At 40.4% G+C, this 15,524-nt stretch overlaps 1 protein-coding gene across 2 annotated transcripts in view; it reads left to right on the forward strand.

The window, feature by feature from the left end:
* The window catches only part of GOLGA5 (golgin A5), a 38,268-nt gene extending 30,112 nt beyond the window's left edge, over positions 1 to 8,156 (forward strand). For both annotated transcript variants that reach the window (XM_064375178.1, XM_064375177.1), the window contains exons 10-13: positions 1,784 to 2,009; positions 3,757 to 3,862; positions 5,596 to 5,659; positions 7,572 to 8,156. In XM_064375178.1, coding sequence (XP_064231248.1) covers positions 1,784 to 2,009; positions 3,757 to 3,862; positions 5,596 to 5,659; positions 7,572 to 7,652 — 477 coding nt within the window. In that variant the 3' untranslated portion in view covers positions 7,653 to 8,156. The remainder of the gene's footprint in view (positions 1 to 1,783; positions 2,010 to 3,756; positions 3,863 to 5,595; positions 5,660 to 7,571) is intronic.
* The last annotated feature ends 7,368 nt before the right edge of the window (positions 8,157 to 15,524 follow it).

A 15,524-nucleotide genomic window follows, 5' to 3' on the forward strand; every position in this document is an offset into this window, starting at 1 on the left:
ATCAAACCAGCTACAACATTGCTTTAAGCCAAAGCCTAATCTGGATCAAGGCCCTAACTCTCTTCAATTCTGTGAAGGCTGAGAGAGTTGAGGAAGCTGGAAAAGAGAAATTTGAAGCTAGCAGAGGTTGGGTTTATGAGGTATAAGGAAAGAAGCCATCTCCCAAATGTAAAAGTGCAAAGTGAAGCAGCAATGAAGAAACTGCTGCAAGTTATCTGGAAGATCTAGCTAAGATCATTGATGAAAATGGCCCCACCAGCCAGGCGTGGTGGCCCACACCTGTAATCCCAGCACTTTGGGAGGACAACACAGACAGATTACGAAGTCCAGAGATTGAGACCATCCTAGCCAACATGGTGAAACTCTGTCTCTACTAAAAATACAAAAATTAGCTGGGTGTGGTGGCGTGCACCTGTAATCCCAGCTACTCGGGAGGCTGAGGCAGGAGAACTGCTTGAAGCAGGGAAGCGGAGGTTGCAGTGAGCCGAGATCACTGCATTCCAGCCTGGCGACAGAGTGAGACTTGGTATCAAAAAAAAAAAAAAAAAGAAAGAAAGAAAGAAAGAAAATGGCTGCACTAAGCAACAGGTTTTTATGTAGATGAAACAGCCTTCTATTAGAAGAAAATGTTATCTAGGACTTTCATACCTGGTGAGGAGAAGTCAGTGCCTGGATTCAAGCTTCAAAAGACAGACTGACTCTCTTGTTAGGGGCTAATGCTGCTGGTGACTTTAAGTTAAAGCCAGTGCTTGTTTACAATTCTGAAAATCCTAAGAGCCTTAAGGATGATGCTAAATCTGTGCTGCCTGTGTTTTGTAAAGGGAACAGCAAAGCCTGGATGACAGCACATCTGTTCATAGCATGGTTTACTGAGTGTTTTAAGCTCACTGTTGAGACCTGCTGCTCAGAATAAAAGATTCGTTTTAAAATGTTACTACTTATTGACAATACTCCTGGTCACCCAAGAGCTCTAATAGAGCTATACAAGGAGATTAATATTGTTTTCATACCTGCTGATACAATATCCATTTGACAGCCCAAGGTATAATTTTGACTTTCAAATCTCAATTAAATTAATTAATTATTTTTATTTTTTGAGGCAGAGTCTCCTTCTGTTGCCCAGGCTGAAGTATAGTGGCCTGATCTCAGCTCACTGCAACATCTGCCTCCTGGGTTCAAGCAATTTAATATCACTTAATACCATGTGCAACAGGTGCTGTTACCTTCACTTACAGATGAGGAAACAGATTCAGAGAGGTGTAGCAATTTATCCAAAGTCAAATGTCAAGTAGCTTGAAAATTACAGAGCAGAGATGAAAACCTCAGGCTGTGATCTTTGCACTGCAGTGTAACTGTTGAATTATGGAGGCTTTTGAATCCCTGCTGAAAAGTGTGGACTGTGTCCTCTAAACGCATGCTTTGAAATATTTTCACCATGATGCCTCAGTGAGAAATACAGTTTACATCATGTCTCAATACTCACATGCACTTACATGTACAAAACCAAAACAGGAGTTTCATAAAATTGTACCCTCACATACTATGTGTTATATAAATATCAGAATATGTCCCATTCTATTCTATCTTTTCAATGCTGATTTTGACCTACCAAATTGATTTTGTGAACCCACTGTTTTTAAAAATCACTTCTGTAGACATTGAGTCAGTATATTTTGAGAAATCAATTAATGCCACAATTTACCTATGAAAATATAGTAGTATGATTTCTGTATTATATGACTTTCGTTTTATGTAATAATTTTGTGAACACTTTCTCTTTCAGCTTACCAATAAAACTTTAAGCAATAGCAGTCAGTCTGAGTTAGAAAATCGACTTCATCAGCTAACAGAGACTCTCATCCAGAAGCAGACCATGCTGGAGAGCCTCAGCACAGAAAAGAACTCACTAGTCTTTCAACTGGAGCGCCTTGAGCAGCAGATGAACTCTGCCTCTGGAAATAGTAGTAATGGGTCTTCGATTAATATGTCTGGAATTGACAATGGTGAAGGTAACTAACCAAAAAAAGGAATCTCAAAAGAACATTTCATTCAAACATAGTTTTGAAAAATTACAGAAAGATCATTTTTATTTGAAAGAAACTTCATCCAATGAAGGACTCAGTTTTTTGATATGAGTCCTGGGCCATGTACTATTTGGTATTGTCATTAGTGAACCGGATAATGGTATTCCTCACTGGTATTAGACTTGGGGAAAATAGTCTGAGGACTGATAATCATATTGAAATGTGTAAGATACTTAAGATAATGCTGGCAAGGTGAGAAGTTCAGTACAGAGGAACTTTCAGGACACTTGAAGCAATATTTGCTTTAATAATCTTCCAGCAAATAGGAGTATTAGAGCTAATACATAGTTCACATAATTGTATCTGTGCACTATCATTTTAATAAAGAAATGTATAGATTCCCAACATACATAATAAAAAATAATTGTAAGATAGTATAAACATCAACAGGTCAGATTTTTAATCTTAGAACTTCATAAAGTCTACAAATTGTCACTCAGCAAATTTCTGTTCTTTGGCTTTAAATTATTTCTTTTAATAAAAAAATGTTTAAGACATACTGGGTGCCAGGTATGGGGATGGCATTGTAATTTAAATAGGGTGGTCAAGGAAGACCTCATTGAAAAGTATAACCTATATTGAAAAGTCCCAGAGAAGGTTAGATAGTGAACAATGAGGAGGCATAGAAGAAAAGTGTTCCAGGCAGAAAGAAGAGCAGGCACAAAGGCCCTGAGGCAGGCATGTTCCTGGCATGTTTCAGGAACAGCAAGAAGGCCAGGGCCTGTGGAGTAGACTAAGTGAAAAAGACACTTGTGTAAGATGAATCCAGAGAGCTTGGAGTAGGCTGTTGAGGCCTGTATGGGGACTTTTACTCTGAATGAGGTAGGAAGCCACTGAAGGATCTTGAGACAGGGGACTGATCTGACTTGCATTTTAATAGGCTGCCTGTAACTGCTGTATCAAGAATAGACTGCAAAGGGCTAAAAGTGGAAGCAGGGAGACAGGGTGAGAGGGGGCCAGAGGTGGGTGGGTAACCATTGCATTAAACATGTGAGAGATGGTGGTCTAGAACTGAGTGGGATTGTGAGGGTAGACTGAGAATTTATTTTAAAGGTGAGCTGACAGAATATGCTGGCAGATTGAATATGGAGTTTGCGAGAAAGGAGTCAAGGATTTTGGCCTGAGCAGATGGAAAGATTGGAATTGTGACGTCCTGGAGACAAGGCAATGGCAGCTGACACAGGTTGACAGCGAAGGCAAGAACTCAGAATTGTAGTGTTAGATAGGCTTTGGGGTGCCCATTAGACATCCAGATGGAAGCGAATAGGCAGTTGGATGAATCTGGCAGGGGATGAAGCCTCTGGGCTGGAATACAAGTTTGGGAGTCCTCAGCTTCATAGAAAGGCCACCTGCCTCACTCTTCCTCACACAGGAACAGAGAGCCCATTAATATCGACTCTTGTCAATGCGCAGTATTTGTAAACTTCTTAATTATTGCTAAAATCATTTTCTTAGGTTAAAATTTTTTCTTGTTATGGATATGGACATTTGAACATTTAGGTAATCAAATTTACCTGTCCTTTTTTTAATGGTTTTATCTACTTTGGGGTGATGCTGAGAAAGTTGGCCTTGAGAATTTCTTCCACATGTAATACAATGTATTTCCAATTATAATTGTCTTAGAAAGTTAATTTTTGTGTCACGACATTAATTTATTTTCTTATTTAAACAGGCACTCGTCTGCGAAATGTTCCTGTTCTTTTTAATGACACAGACACTAATCTGGCAGGAATGTACGGAAAAGTTCGCAAAGCTGCTAGCTCAATTGATCAGTTTAGGTAAGCAGCGCCAGGAGGGATGAGTGATGGGCCATCAGCTGTTTTCACATTTGCCAGGGTTTCAGTCATAGTGAGTCCCATCAGACAGAGTCTGTATTGAAAGTGACTTACTTCTTCCATGATACTTTACACTTATATACACTTTTCTTTATTTTACAGTTATCTTACACTTTCATAAAGTGACTTACTCTTTTCATGGTCTTTCAATGTCATGAAATTACTTCAGGAGATCTACCATTGCTGACATTGTATTGATGATTAACCCTGACAGTATCTCTTCTTTCTATAATACATTCTGTTTTTAGAAACTTCATTAAATTTTGTTAAGAAAGCTTCTACTTCAGATAAAAGTATCCATTTGAATGTTTATCCCAGAACTCATGTGATTAGAATAAAAGATGCTACTATATATAACTAAACAGTACTCATTTTATTGTATATTTTATATGCATATTACATAAATAACAAAATTTATTATGTGTATATGTAAATTTTTTATATTAGCAGACATCTGCCTTATCAAGAAAATATTTTAATAGTTATGTATAGCCTTGGTAAGGTTCTTGTCTAGATAACCTATACCCTTTTTCTTTGTAGTGTTTATAATGAAAAGTTTTAATGAATTGTGACATAATAATCTTTGTACCTTTTGTGTCAGAATTGAGCCATTGGTTAAAGTAAGAAGAATGATATACCAAGGTTACTGAAGCCTCAAAACTAGGATGCCATAGGCATTATCTCCAAATTAAGCACATCTAGTTCAACTATTCATTTATTCAACATACATAGTTGTTAGAGAACCTACGTGTAAGACATTGTGCTAGTGGCAATGAAAGAAGCAGAAAGGCTTATTTGCTTCTGCAGGTATCTGTCTTGATAGGAAAAAAATGTTGCAGAGGCATAGTAGGTCTGGACATCATATTGTTTCCACACTATTTATTCAAATGCATGAGTTTTTATAGCTTTGTACCTTTTAGAAGCACGTATCTATACAAAAGCTTCCAGATTTGCTATTTGCAGGTTAATACCAACCAGAATCTTTTTTTCCCACATTCACATAGTTGACAACCACCTTATCTTTCGTAACTTCTTTAATTTCGTTAAAAAAAATATTTAGGCCACTGGCTCATGCCTGTAATCCCAGCATTTTGGGAGGCTGAGGCGAGCAGATTGCCTGAGGTCAGGAGTTTGAGAGCAGCCTGGCTAATATGGAGAAATCCCATCTCTACTAAAAATACAAAACAATTAGCCGGGTGTGGTGGTGGCATGCCTGTAATCCCAGCTACTTGGGAGGCTGAGGCTGGAGAATCTCTTGAACCCAGGAGGCAGAGGTTGCAGTCAGTGGAGATTGCGCCATTGCACTCCAGCCTGGGCAACAAGAGCAAAACTTCCATCTCAAATAAAAAATTAAAATTAAAAAAATAAAAAAGATTTACAGAGGGATCAAGTTTGCCTCCTACATTGTGGTGATAGAATGAAGAGAAATACCTCTGCTGAAGCTTAACAGCCAAGCCCCAAATAATGATAAAAGCATTTGTTTACCTCTATGACATTTCTATATTATTATTTCAAGTAGTCGTTTAGCAGTCTACTATAAAAATCGTTTTTCTGTGGTAACCACATAAATAGTTTAAGTGAGTGAAATTTATCAGCATCATTAGATATTACCACAGGAAGATTTGTTTTGAATGTGACTCTCTTCTCCTGTCTTCCCTTCACCTATGTCTGCACAGTATTCGTCTGGGAATTTTCCTCCGAAGATACCCCATAGCACGAGTTTTTGTAATTATCTATATGGTAAGTAAACTTGTTTGAAAAAACAGTGCTGCACTTGATTTTTAACTAGGTTTTTTTGGCTGCTGATCTTATCGACGTTTTAGCAATAAATTTTTTTTTTTCTGAAACAGGGTCTGGCTCTTTTGCCCAGGTTGGAGTGCAGTGGTGTGATCTTGGCTCACTGCAACCTCTGCCTTCTGGGCTCAAGCCATCCTTCCACCTTTGCCTTCCAAGTAGCTGGGACTATAGGCACATGCCACCATGCCCAGCTATTTGTATTTTTTGTAGAGATGGGCTTTCACCATGTTGCCTAGGCTGGTCTCAAACTCCTGGGCTCAAGTGATCCTCCTACCTTAGCCTCCCAAGATACTGGGATTACAGGCGTGTACTACTGAACCCAGCCGGCAGTCAATTTTGAAAGAGAGAACTCATTTTTAGTAATTAAGTTGGTAGATTATAAATTGATAATTCATTATGTCTAGAATATAAATTCCTCAAACGCTTTTCCTACAAATCAAATTAACTTAAATGCAGTCTAATAATTACCTCCATTTTAAAGCCCTTCTAATGATAAAAGCAATTTCAATACAAAACAATTTTTTATCTTGATGTTGTAAAGTTGCTTTAATTATTTTTATGTGTTTTGCTTTATTTTCTAAAAGAGTCTCAAGGTTGATTTACTTTCTCCCTGATTTCTTAGCTCTAGTAAAATGGTTACAGTAGTTTGGGATGCCATTTCGCTTGTACTGTGTGCCTAAGAAGGCTACTAACTATTTGGAGTAGGTATGTCTAAAAGTAGTTGGGTTGAATTAAGATGGGCTGTTTTCTTTAAAAAGAAATTTCTCTATGATCCACTAGAGGGAAGAGTTATTACTTCAAATAACAAGATTTTGTGCTTTTTTTTTTTTTCTTTCTGAGACTGAGTTTCACTCTGTCACCCAGGCTGGAGTGCAGTGGCACAATCTTGGCTCACTATAATCTCCGTCTCCCAGGTTCAAGCAATTCTCCCGCCTCAGCCTCCCAAGTAGCTGAGGCTACAGGCACGCACCACTGCGCCCAATGAATTTTTGTATTTTTAGTAGAGATTTGTATTTTTAGTAGGGTTTTCACTATGCTGGCCAAGCTGGTCTCGAACTCCTGACCTCAAGTGATCTGCCCACCTCAGCCTCCCAAAGTGCTGGTATTACAGGCCTGAGCCACTGTGCCTGGCTTAATAACAAGTTTTTAAGAAGGAAAGAGTAGGGAGAACAACAACAAAAAAATATTGAATGGCATCAGAAAGCATTCAGAATATGCCCTGGAGGGGCTGATTTGCTAGGTGTTAGTGATTACGAGTAACATGGGCACTGTCTGTCATGAGATAGTGCCCATGAGATGTGACTTCTGGCACACTACAAAGTGGTGAGGCACTTAGTGATAGAATCTCATATCATTTCAGTACTACCATGAGGGAATTAAATTTGTTACTGGGGATCGTGTTCTGGGCCCTGCGTCAGCCTCTGAAACCTGACACGTTATTCTTGTCTAGAATATTTTCCCATCTCTTCTTCACCAAACATTGGTTAAACTCCCTTTCAAAATACTAACCATAACTCTGTTCTAAAAATGTTTTCTAACCAACCTCATGTATATCTAACAGTTTTAATCACTTTGCATTGTAATCACCTGATTGATTATTTTGCTTACACGTGCATATTATGAATCTGTTGAAGTTGAGGGCTTACTCCTCTCAACTGAATTATGTAGGAGTAGCGACTCTGTATTACCCTCCATTGCACTAAGCTCATCTAGTTGTTTCTTTCTTTCCTTCCTTCATGTGCCCCATAAGGGATACAGAGGCAGATAAGACACAGTGCCTGCCCTTAGTGTACAGTGGGCCATTGGTAAAGATTGGTTTATTGGCTAATCCACAAATTACTTTTTCTTTGTCTAGGCTTTGCTTCACCTCTGGGTCATGATTGTTCTATTGACTTATACACCAGAAATGCACCACGACCAACCATACGGCAAATGAACCAAGCCCCGTTGTTGCAGTGATTGGTTGTCTTTTTCTAGACTTGGGATCTGCAAGAAGGCCAAGTGCCTAACATTTCTGAGAACAGTGCACAGGATTACTTTATCACTACAGCTTTTAACTTTTTAAGTTATTATACAACTGTTCTGCTACCTAAATCTTCCTATTTCATTTAAATGGTAAGAGTTTCTAAAACAATAATTTAACAAGCTCAGCTCTGCTTTTTCTGAGTTCAGTGGTCCTAATATATACGTAGAGAAAGATGCTGGGTTGTTCACCTCTGTACAGACCATCTGTATATTAGGTGACATTGATTATGGGTTATAATCAGGGAAATTAATTGTATTTAGTGACAAAAATAAAACATTTTCTTTTTTGATAATTCAGTCTGCTTTTGGATTTTCATATATTTAACTTTGCAAAGAAGATTTACTTTTTACCTGTTATAGGCCTGATTGGTGTAAATCTTTTTATAAGTATATAAATAAAAGAAAAATGTGCATTTTTCTTTTCTAAAATAATGGTTTTTCATCCCCATTAAACAAGACTTTTCCAGATGGACTTTAGTGAGTAGAGCCAGACAGAAAGCAGCTGAAGTCACTTGTGAGTAATTCTTAGTGTTTGCCAGTTCTTCCCAATGGATGCTCCAGTCTTCCCCTTTCCATCCCCCTGTGCTGTCTTCCTGGGATTCTTATTCACTCACTCATTGCCTTCCTCCTCCCTTTTTCCTTTTCTCCAGCCTATACATTGGATTAGCTCATGATACCCATAACTCCTGCTTGTAGCATTTAGGAATCAAATCTGCCTTAGCAACCTATGCTTTTATGAGGTACTCTTGTGCAGAGATATTCTTCGAAATGAGACATTTTCTTTGAAAATGTATTGTCCGTTTTACTTTTGGTCCAATGTATTGTCTGTGTTGACTTTCCTTTCATCTACATCTCTGAATCCCTTTTTTTCTTTTTAAAGAGACAGGGTCTTAGTCTGTCACCCAGGCTGAAGGTCAGTGGCACAATCATAGCTAGCTGCAGCCTTGAACTCTTGGACTCAAGTGATCCTCCTGCTTTAGCCTTCCAAGTAGCTGGGATTACACTCAGCAAAGAGCAGTTTTAAATTTTGAGGTGCCCAGTTTGTCAGTTTTTAAATTATCTTGTTGATACTTTGTGTTTCTATCAAAGAAACCTTTGCCTAACTCAAGGTTACAGAGATTTTCTCCTATCATTTCATCTAGAAATTTTATACTTTTAGGTTTTCCATTTAAGTCTACGATCCATGTTGAGTTAAATTTTATATCTATACATCCTCCAACTTGATTTAAACTTTCTCTTTTTTTTTAATTTTTAGAGATGGGGTCTTACTTTGGCACCCAGGCCAGAGTGCAGGGGTACCATCATAGCTCACTGCAGCCGCAAACTCCTGGACTTAGGCAGCCCTTCCACCTCAGCCTCACAAGGAGCTGTGACTACAGGCATGCACACCACGCCTGGCTAATCTATCTTTCTTTCTTTTTCTCTCTTTCTTTCTTTCTTCTCTTTCTCTCTTTGTTTTTCTTCTTTTCTTTCTTTCCTTCTCTCTCTCTCTCTTTTTTTTTTGAGACAGAGTCTCAGTATGTTGCCCAGATTGGTCTCAAACTCCTGGCTTCAAGAAGTCCTCCCACCTCGGCCTCCTAAAGTGTGTTGATTACAAGCATAAGCCACTGCGCCTGGCCCTACATGTCTGAATTCTTAGGTTGTTCTGTCACCCAGCTACTCTCTTCATATATAATTAATATATGGGGAGCTTGGGCTGTGCAAGGTTGTAGTCCTTCCTTTCAGGGGGAGCATCTTGGAAGCAGTCTGCATGGTGCCTCACTGAAAGCCTGACTGAAGTATCTGTTCTTTAAATGTGTCTCCATCATGACTTTAATTCTCACAGAAGCCCTATAAATCCTTCAGAAGTTCTGGTACATTATTAGATGTGTATGTTTCTTATTTTTCATCAGAAAATGAAGTTTTAAATTCATTTTAGGTGTGTGGGGGCTTTTTTTTCCAACTTGGCATGGATGAAAAAGGCAGAAAGCTCCCCTTAATATAAAAGCAGATGTTGGAGTTGGAGGTAGAGGCACAGGACTAAGTCTGTCTAGGACTTACGGCACAGTCTTCCTCAGCTGTGATAGCCCATCGCTATCTAAGCTGTTAAGTCATGGCTGCTCTCAAACAGAATAAAGTAATAGTCTTGTGAATACATCTTATTTTATTTTATTTTTGAGACAGAGTCTCACACTGTTATCCAGACTGGAGTGCAGTGGCGCCATCTCAGCTCACTGCACCTTCCGCCTCCTGGGTTCAAGCGATTCTCATGTCTCAGCTTCCTCAGTAGCTGGGATTACAGTCACGTGCCACCACACCCAGCTAATTTTTGTATTTCTAGTAGAGCTGGGGTTTCACCATGTTGGCCAGGCTCGTCTCGAACTCCTGGCCTCAGGTGATCCGCCCACCTCGGCCTCTAAAAGTGTTGGGATTACAGAAGAGAGTCAGCACGCCTGGCCTTGTTAATATATCTTAAAGCTGTTCCCCACCTCTTCTAATTTGGAAATACTTCTGGAAAATGATTAAAACCAGGTTACAAACTTAAAACAGAAACCAGCACATGCTCCATCCTCATGTATTGCCAGACTTCCCGTCTCTGTGGATGTCCTCCTGGCTTTTGTTGAGATGTCTCTGGGTCCTTTGTTCAGTCTTTACACATTCTTGGCTTTGAAAATAGTTTGACAATGGGCTTCCGGGATTGTTTTTCTGCAGTTACTTAAATATTTAATTGGGTTTCAGTTTCAGGAAATCTTGACTGCTGACAAACTAGGCTGTTTTTTAAACTGCTACCATTCATTCACTTATCCTCAGATGACACAAAACTTTCTTGACCTAATTAAAGGGGTTGCATGAGAGCAGAGTTTTTTCCTTCTCAAATCAATGTATTTATTTAAAGACATTGTAAATATGCATGCATATATTTACACATATATTATCAGAGCTCTTGTACTGCTTTTTATTTATAGGTGTCAATTGGAAAATAAGATTATTTTAAAATTTCCCTTTGTCTAGACTTTGTGCTTACTGAAAAATACCATTTTTGGTCAGGCGTGCTGGCTTACACCTATAATCCTAGCACTTTGGAAGGCTGAGGTGGGAGGATCAGTTGAGCTCAGGAATTTTAAACCAGCTTGGGTAACAGAGTAAGACCTTGTCTATATTTTTTAAAAAATAAAAAGAAAATGCAATATTTATTGCTATGGAACAGAAACTTCAAAGAAATAGCATGGATTGTATTAAGATATGGTGGAAATAGGCTTTCCCTGTTAGCTCTGTAAATGAGGGAGTAGAATGGGCGGGGCAGTTCAGCTTTATCTGAAGAAGACTAAGAGCCGTCTCACCCTGTGGGGCAGGGAGGTGGGAGCCACTTCAATATGTCTTGCTGGACTCCTGCTGCCTGCTGCAAGAGGCCAGCCGAGTGTTGGGAAAGGCCAGTGTGGGCATCTTGGTCTGGTAGGAAGAAGAAGGAAAGAACTGGTAAAGCCTAAAGACCTGAGGGACTTTAGGCTCTAATTGGCCAGAAAAAAGAAATACCTGAGAAAGGTGTCTTAGTGGCTGTTCTGCACACATGGAGACTGATACTTTATTCCTTTTCTTCCCTGAATGAGAAGAATATGAATGAAACGATTCTGAACTTCCATACTTTTTTTGCGGGGGTGGGGAGGAGGGAGGAAGGAGTCTCATTCTGTTACCCAGGCTGGAGTGCAGTGGCGGGATCTCAGCTCACTACAACCTCTGCCTCCCAGGTTCAAGCAATTCTCCCTGCCTCACCCTCCCAAATACCTGGGATTATAGGTGTCCACCACCACACCCAGCTAATTTTTGTATTTTTTTAGTAGAGACAGGGTTTCACCGTGTTGGCCAGGCTAGTCTCAAACTCCTGACCTCAGGTGATCCGCCCACCTCCCAAAGTGCTGGGATTACAGGCGTGAGCCACTGCACCCAACCCTAAACTTCCATACTTCTAATCAGCGATCTGCTTTCCAGACACAATAAAAACACCTCAAAGTAAGTAAAACTCTTTCGTAAGCACACTTGAGCGTCAAACGTGCTACATATAGAAGGCTTATTTATAGAAGATGTCTCAAGGAAAAAAGTGGATAGTGAAATAATTTTGTTTTAAACCACTCTAAGGCTGCAAAGTAATTTGCATTATGAGGACCCTTTGTACTGGCCACTTCTAGGAACTGGGGATAGAGTAGTCAACAAAGTCCATGCCCCTGCAGAGCTTTCACTGAAGTGGGAAAGACAGACTCTAGACATACACATAACACATCACTCAGTATTAAGTGAGTGAAGAAAAATAAAATGGAGTGAAGGTATAGAGTAAGTTGGGGAGTAGCCAGCGAGTTTCTCTCTGTGGAAGTGGCAGGGCCTGAGTGAGGTGCTGGGCCATGCGAAATACAGGGTGGGCTTTCTAGGGAGTGGGTTCCACGAGGCACAAAGCCTCTGAATGGGCGCGTGCTTAGTGTGTTTGAGAACTAGACTGGCAGGAAGGCCAGAGTCGCTGCAAGGGGACAAGTGGAGCCAATCCTTAGGGACTAGTAGGCCAACGTTAGGACTTTGTATTAACAATCGCTTTGTCTTTCTGTTTGGTAACCCCCTCTGCCCCTGAACCACTACCTTCTTTAAACAGAGAAAACCTTTAAAAAGCTATGTTTGGGTTCGGACGCTGTGGCTCACGCCTGTAATCCCAGCACTTTGGGAGGCTGAGGTGGGCGGATCGTGAGGTCAGGCATTCAAGACCAGCCTGGCCACTATGGTGAAAACCTGTCTCTACTAAAAATACAAAAAACAGCTGGGCGTGGTGATGGGCACCTGTAATCCCAGCTACTCGGGAGGTTGAGGCAGGAGAATCATTTGAACCTGGGAGGCAGAGGTTGCAGTGAGCCGAGATCACACCATTGCACTCCAGCTTGGGCAACAGGGCGAGACCCATCTAAAAAAAAAAATCTACGTTTGGGCATCTACAGACTGAAGTTGCTCCACATGCAAAGGCTGAAGAGTAATAATTCATTCTGTGGAGGTGAGAACAGGGTATACCTGAGGAGGTACTTTGCTACGTACTAAGAACACCAAATCAGTGAAGTTATAGATTCCCCAAAAACTTTTGGTCTCCACCTTTGCAGTCAACTCATTTTGTTCAAGTCAGGGACAAACCAAAAAATGAAATCAAGAGTAGAGCCCTTCATGTCTGAAGGCAAATATCTTCCATCCTTTCACCAACCTTAGCATGACTCACTGCCTGGCATCACCACTTTCATGCTGCCAGAACTCATCAGCTGAAATGTCTTTTGATCCCTTGAGGGGAATGGCATTACTTTTTTAGCCACTGTTGTATCCCCAGTGCCTAAAACAGTGTCTGGCACATAATTGGTCTGCTCTTGACGTTCATTGAACTTCACTGACTGAATCAGGCAAAGCATTAAGCTCAGGCATGAGCCTTTACAGCTTCCTAGACCTTCACTCAGCATCTACTATACAGCTCATCTGGTTTCTAAAACCGTAGCAAAGAAGAGAAATTGTAACTGGCCAGGTACGTTGACAATTGTGTGGATTTAGATTGAGCAGCTTCTCAGGGCTTCCCCCAAAATGGGAAAAGCCATAAGAATTAACAGCAAAATATGACCCGAAGATATTGCTGGCCATAGATGTTCATAGTTGTGTTAGTCTGTTTTGGCTGCTATAACAAAATAACATAGACTGAGTGACTTATAAACAACACAGGTTTACTTCTCACAGTTCTGGAGACTGGGAAGTCCAAGATGAAGGCATCAGCAGATTTGGTGTCTACTGAGGGTCCCCTTCCTCACAGACAGTCTTCTTACTATAACCGTACATGGCAGAAGGGATGAGGGATCTCCCCGGGGCCTCTTTTATGGGCACTTATACCATTCATAATCCATCCTCAGGAGCTAAACATTTCCAAAGGCACCACCGCCAAATAAACTTAACTACTAGCAATTTGCTTTAATTCATAAATATGGCACAAGTCACGAATCAAAGAATTAATTACAACTTATGTAATCAGGACTAGAACACGTATTCTCAACATAGGTAGTGTCACCCCCAAAGGGGTTAAATTTCCTAGGAGGGCAAAGATACCTTACTGTTTTTATATATAAAGACCCCAGATAGGCATGTAGTATGTAACAGTATATCTGTGGTATTAGGATTGTGTGCATGAGCGGGGCACAGTGGCTCATGCCTATAATCTCACAGCTTTGGGAGGCCAGGACCAGCAGATCGATTGAGCTCAGGAGTTCACAACCAGCCTGTGCAGCATGGTGAAACCTCATCTTTACAGAAAATATGAAAGTAAGCCGGTGGTGGTGGCATGCATCTGTAGTCCCAGCTACTCAGTAGGCTGAGGTGGGAGGATTACTTGAGCCTCGGAACTTGAGGCTGTAGTGAGCTATGATCATGCCACTGCACTCCAGCCTGGACAACAGAGCAAAACCACCCTGTCTCAAAAAAATAAAAAAAAAGATTGTATGGGGGTAGTAATAAGGAAAAAAATGTTGAGAAACACTGGGCTAGAATGATAAGGCAGAGACCTATTTCCTGCCCTCATGGTGCTTACATTCTAACAAATGAAACTGGTTTTTTATTTTTAAATTGACACAGAACAGACGTATTTTTGGGGTACATGTGATAATACATTTATATAATTTGTAAAGATTAAATTAGTGTCATTGGGATATCCATCACTTTAATTATTTGTCTTTATGCTAGAAATATTCTAAATATTTTCTTCTAGCCATTTTAAAATGTAAAATAGATTACTGTGAACTATAGTCGCCCTATGGATTTATCAAACAGTGGGTCTTATTCCATCAACTGTGTATGTGTACCCACTAATTGGCCTCTCTTTATTCCTTCCTCCCCACCACTTTTCCTGGTCTCTGGTAACTACCAGTCCACTCTCCATCTTTATTTTTCTTTGTTTTTGTTTTTGAGACAGTCTTGCTCTTTTGCCAGGCACCAGGCTGGAGTGCAGTGGTGCGATCTGGGCTCATTGCAACCTCTGCCTCCTGGCTTCAAGCAATTCTCCTACCTCAGGCTCCCGAATAGCTGGGACTACAGGCATGTGCCATCATGCCCAGCTAATTTTTGTATTTTAGTAGAGATGGGGTTTCACTGTGTTGGCCTGGGTGGTCTTGATCTCTTGACCTCATGATCCACCGGCCTCGGCCTCCCAAAGTGCTGGGATTACAGGCATGAGCCACCACGCCCAGCCAAGAGATCCAAGGTTTTTACCTCCCACATGAGTCAGTACATGCAATATTTATCTTTCTGTACTTGGTTTATCTCACTTAACATAATGACCTCCAGTTGCATCCATGTTGCTACAAATAACAGAATTTCATTCTTTTTATGGCTGAGTAATATTCCATTGTATGTATATGCCACATTTTCTTTATCCTTTCATCCATAAATAATAGGCATTTAGGTTGATTCTATATTTTGGCTATTGTGAAGAAGAAACCAGTTTTAAAGTCATGCATGACCTGGCCTTCACTGCCCCATGAGTTTCAAGCCACTCCCCACATCTCATTCCACCCACAGCTCTTGACCACTGTGCTAGTCTGTTACTGTTCTGATTATTCACTGCCTCTTCCTGTGGGAGGATTTGACTTTCTGTCCCACTGATGTCAGCCTTGGCCACATGACCTGACTTGCTTTGACTCACCAGCCAGATACTAGTAGTGAAATATTAGTGGAAGAGACATGTTCCCTTCCTCATCAGAAGCTTTAAGAGTCATCTGTGGCTTTGACACCTAACTCATTTCCTCCTCCATGA

The sequence above is a fragment of the Aotus nancymaae genome, unplaced genomic scaffold (assembly GCF_030222135.1).
Source record: "Aotus nancymaae isolate 86718 unplaced genomic scaffold, 86718_ANA_hifiasm-v0.15.2.pri h1tg000011l, whole genome shotgun sequence".
Classification (NCBI taxonomy): domain Eukaryota; kingdom Metazoa; phylum Chordata; class Mammalia; order Primates; family Aotidae; genus Aotus; species Aotus nancymaae.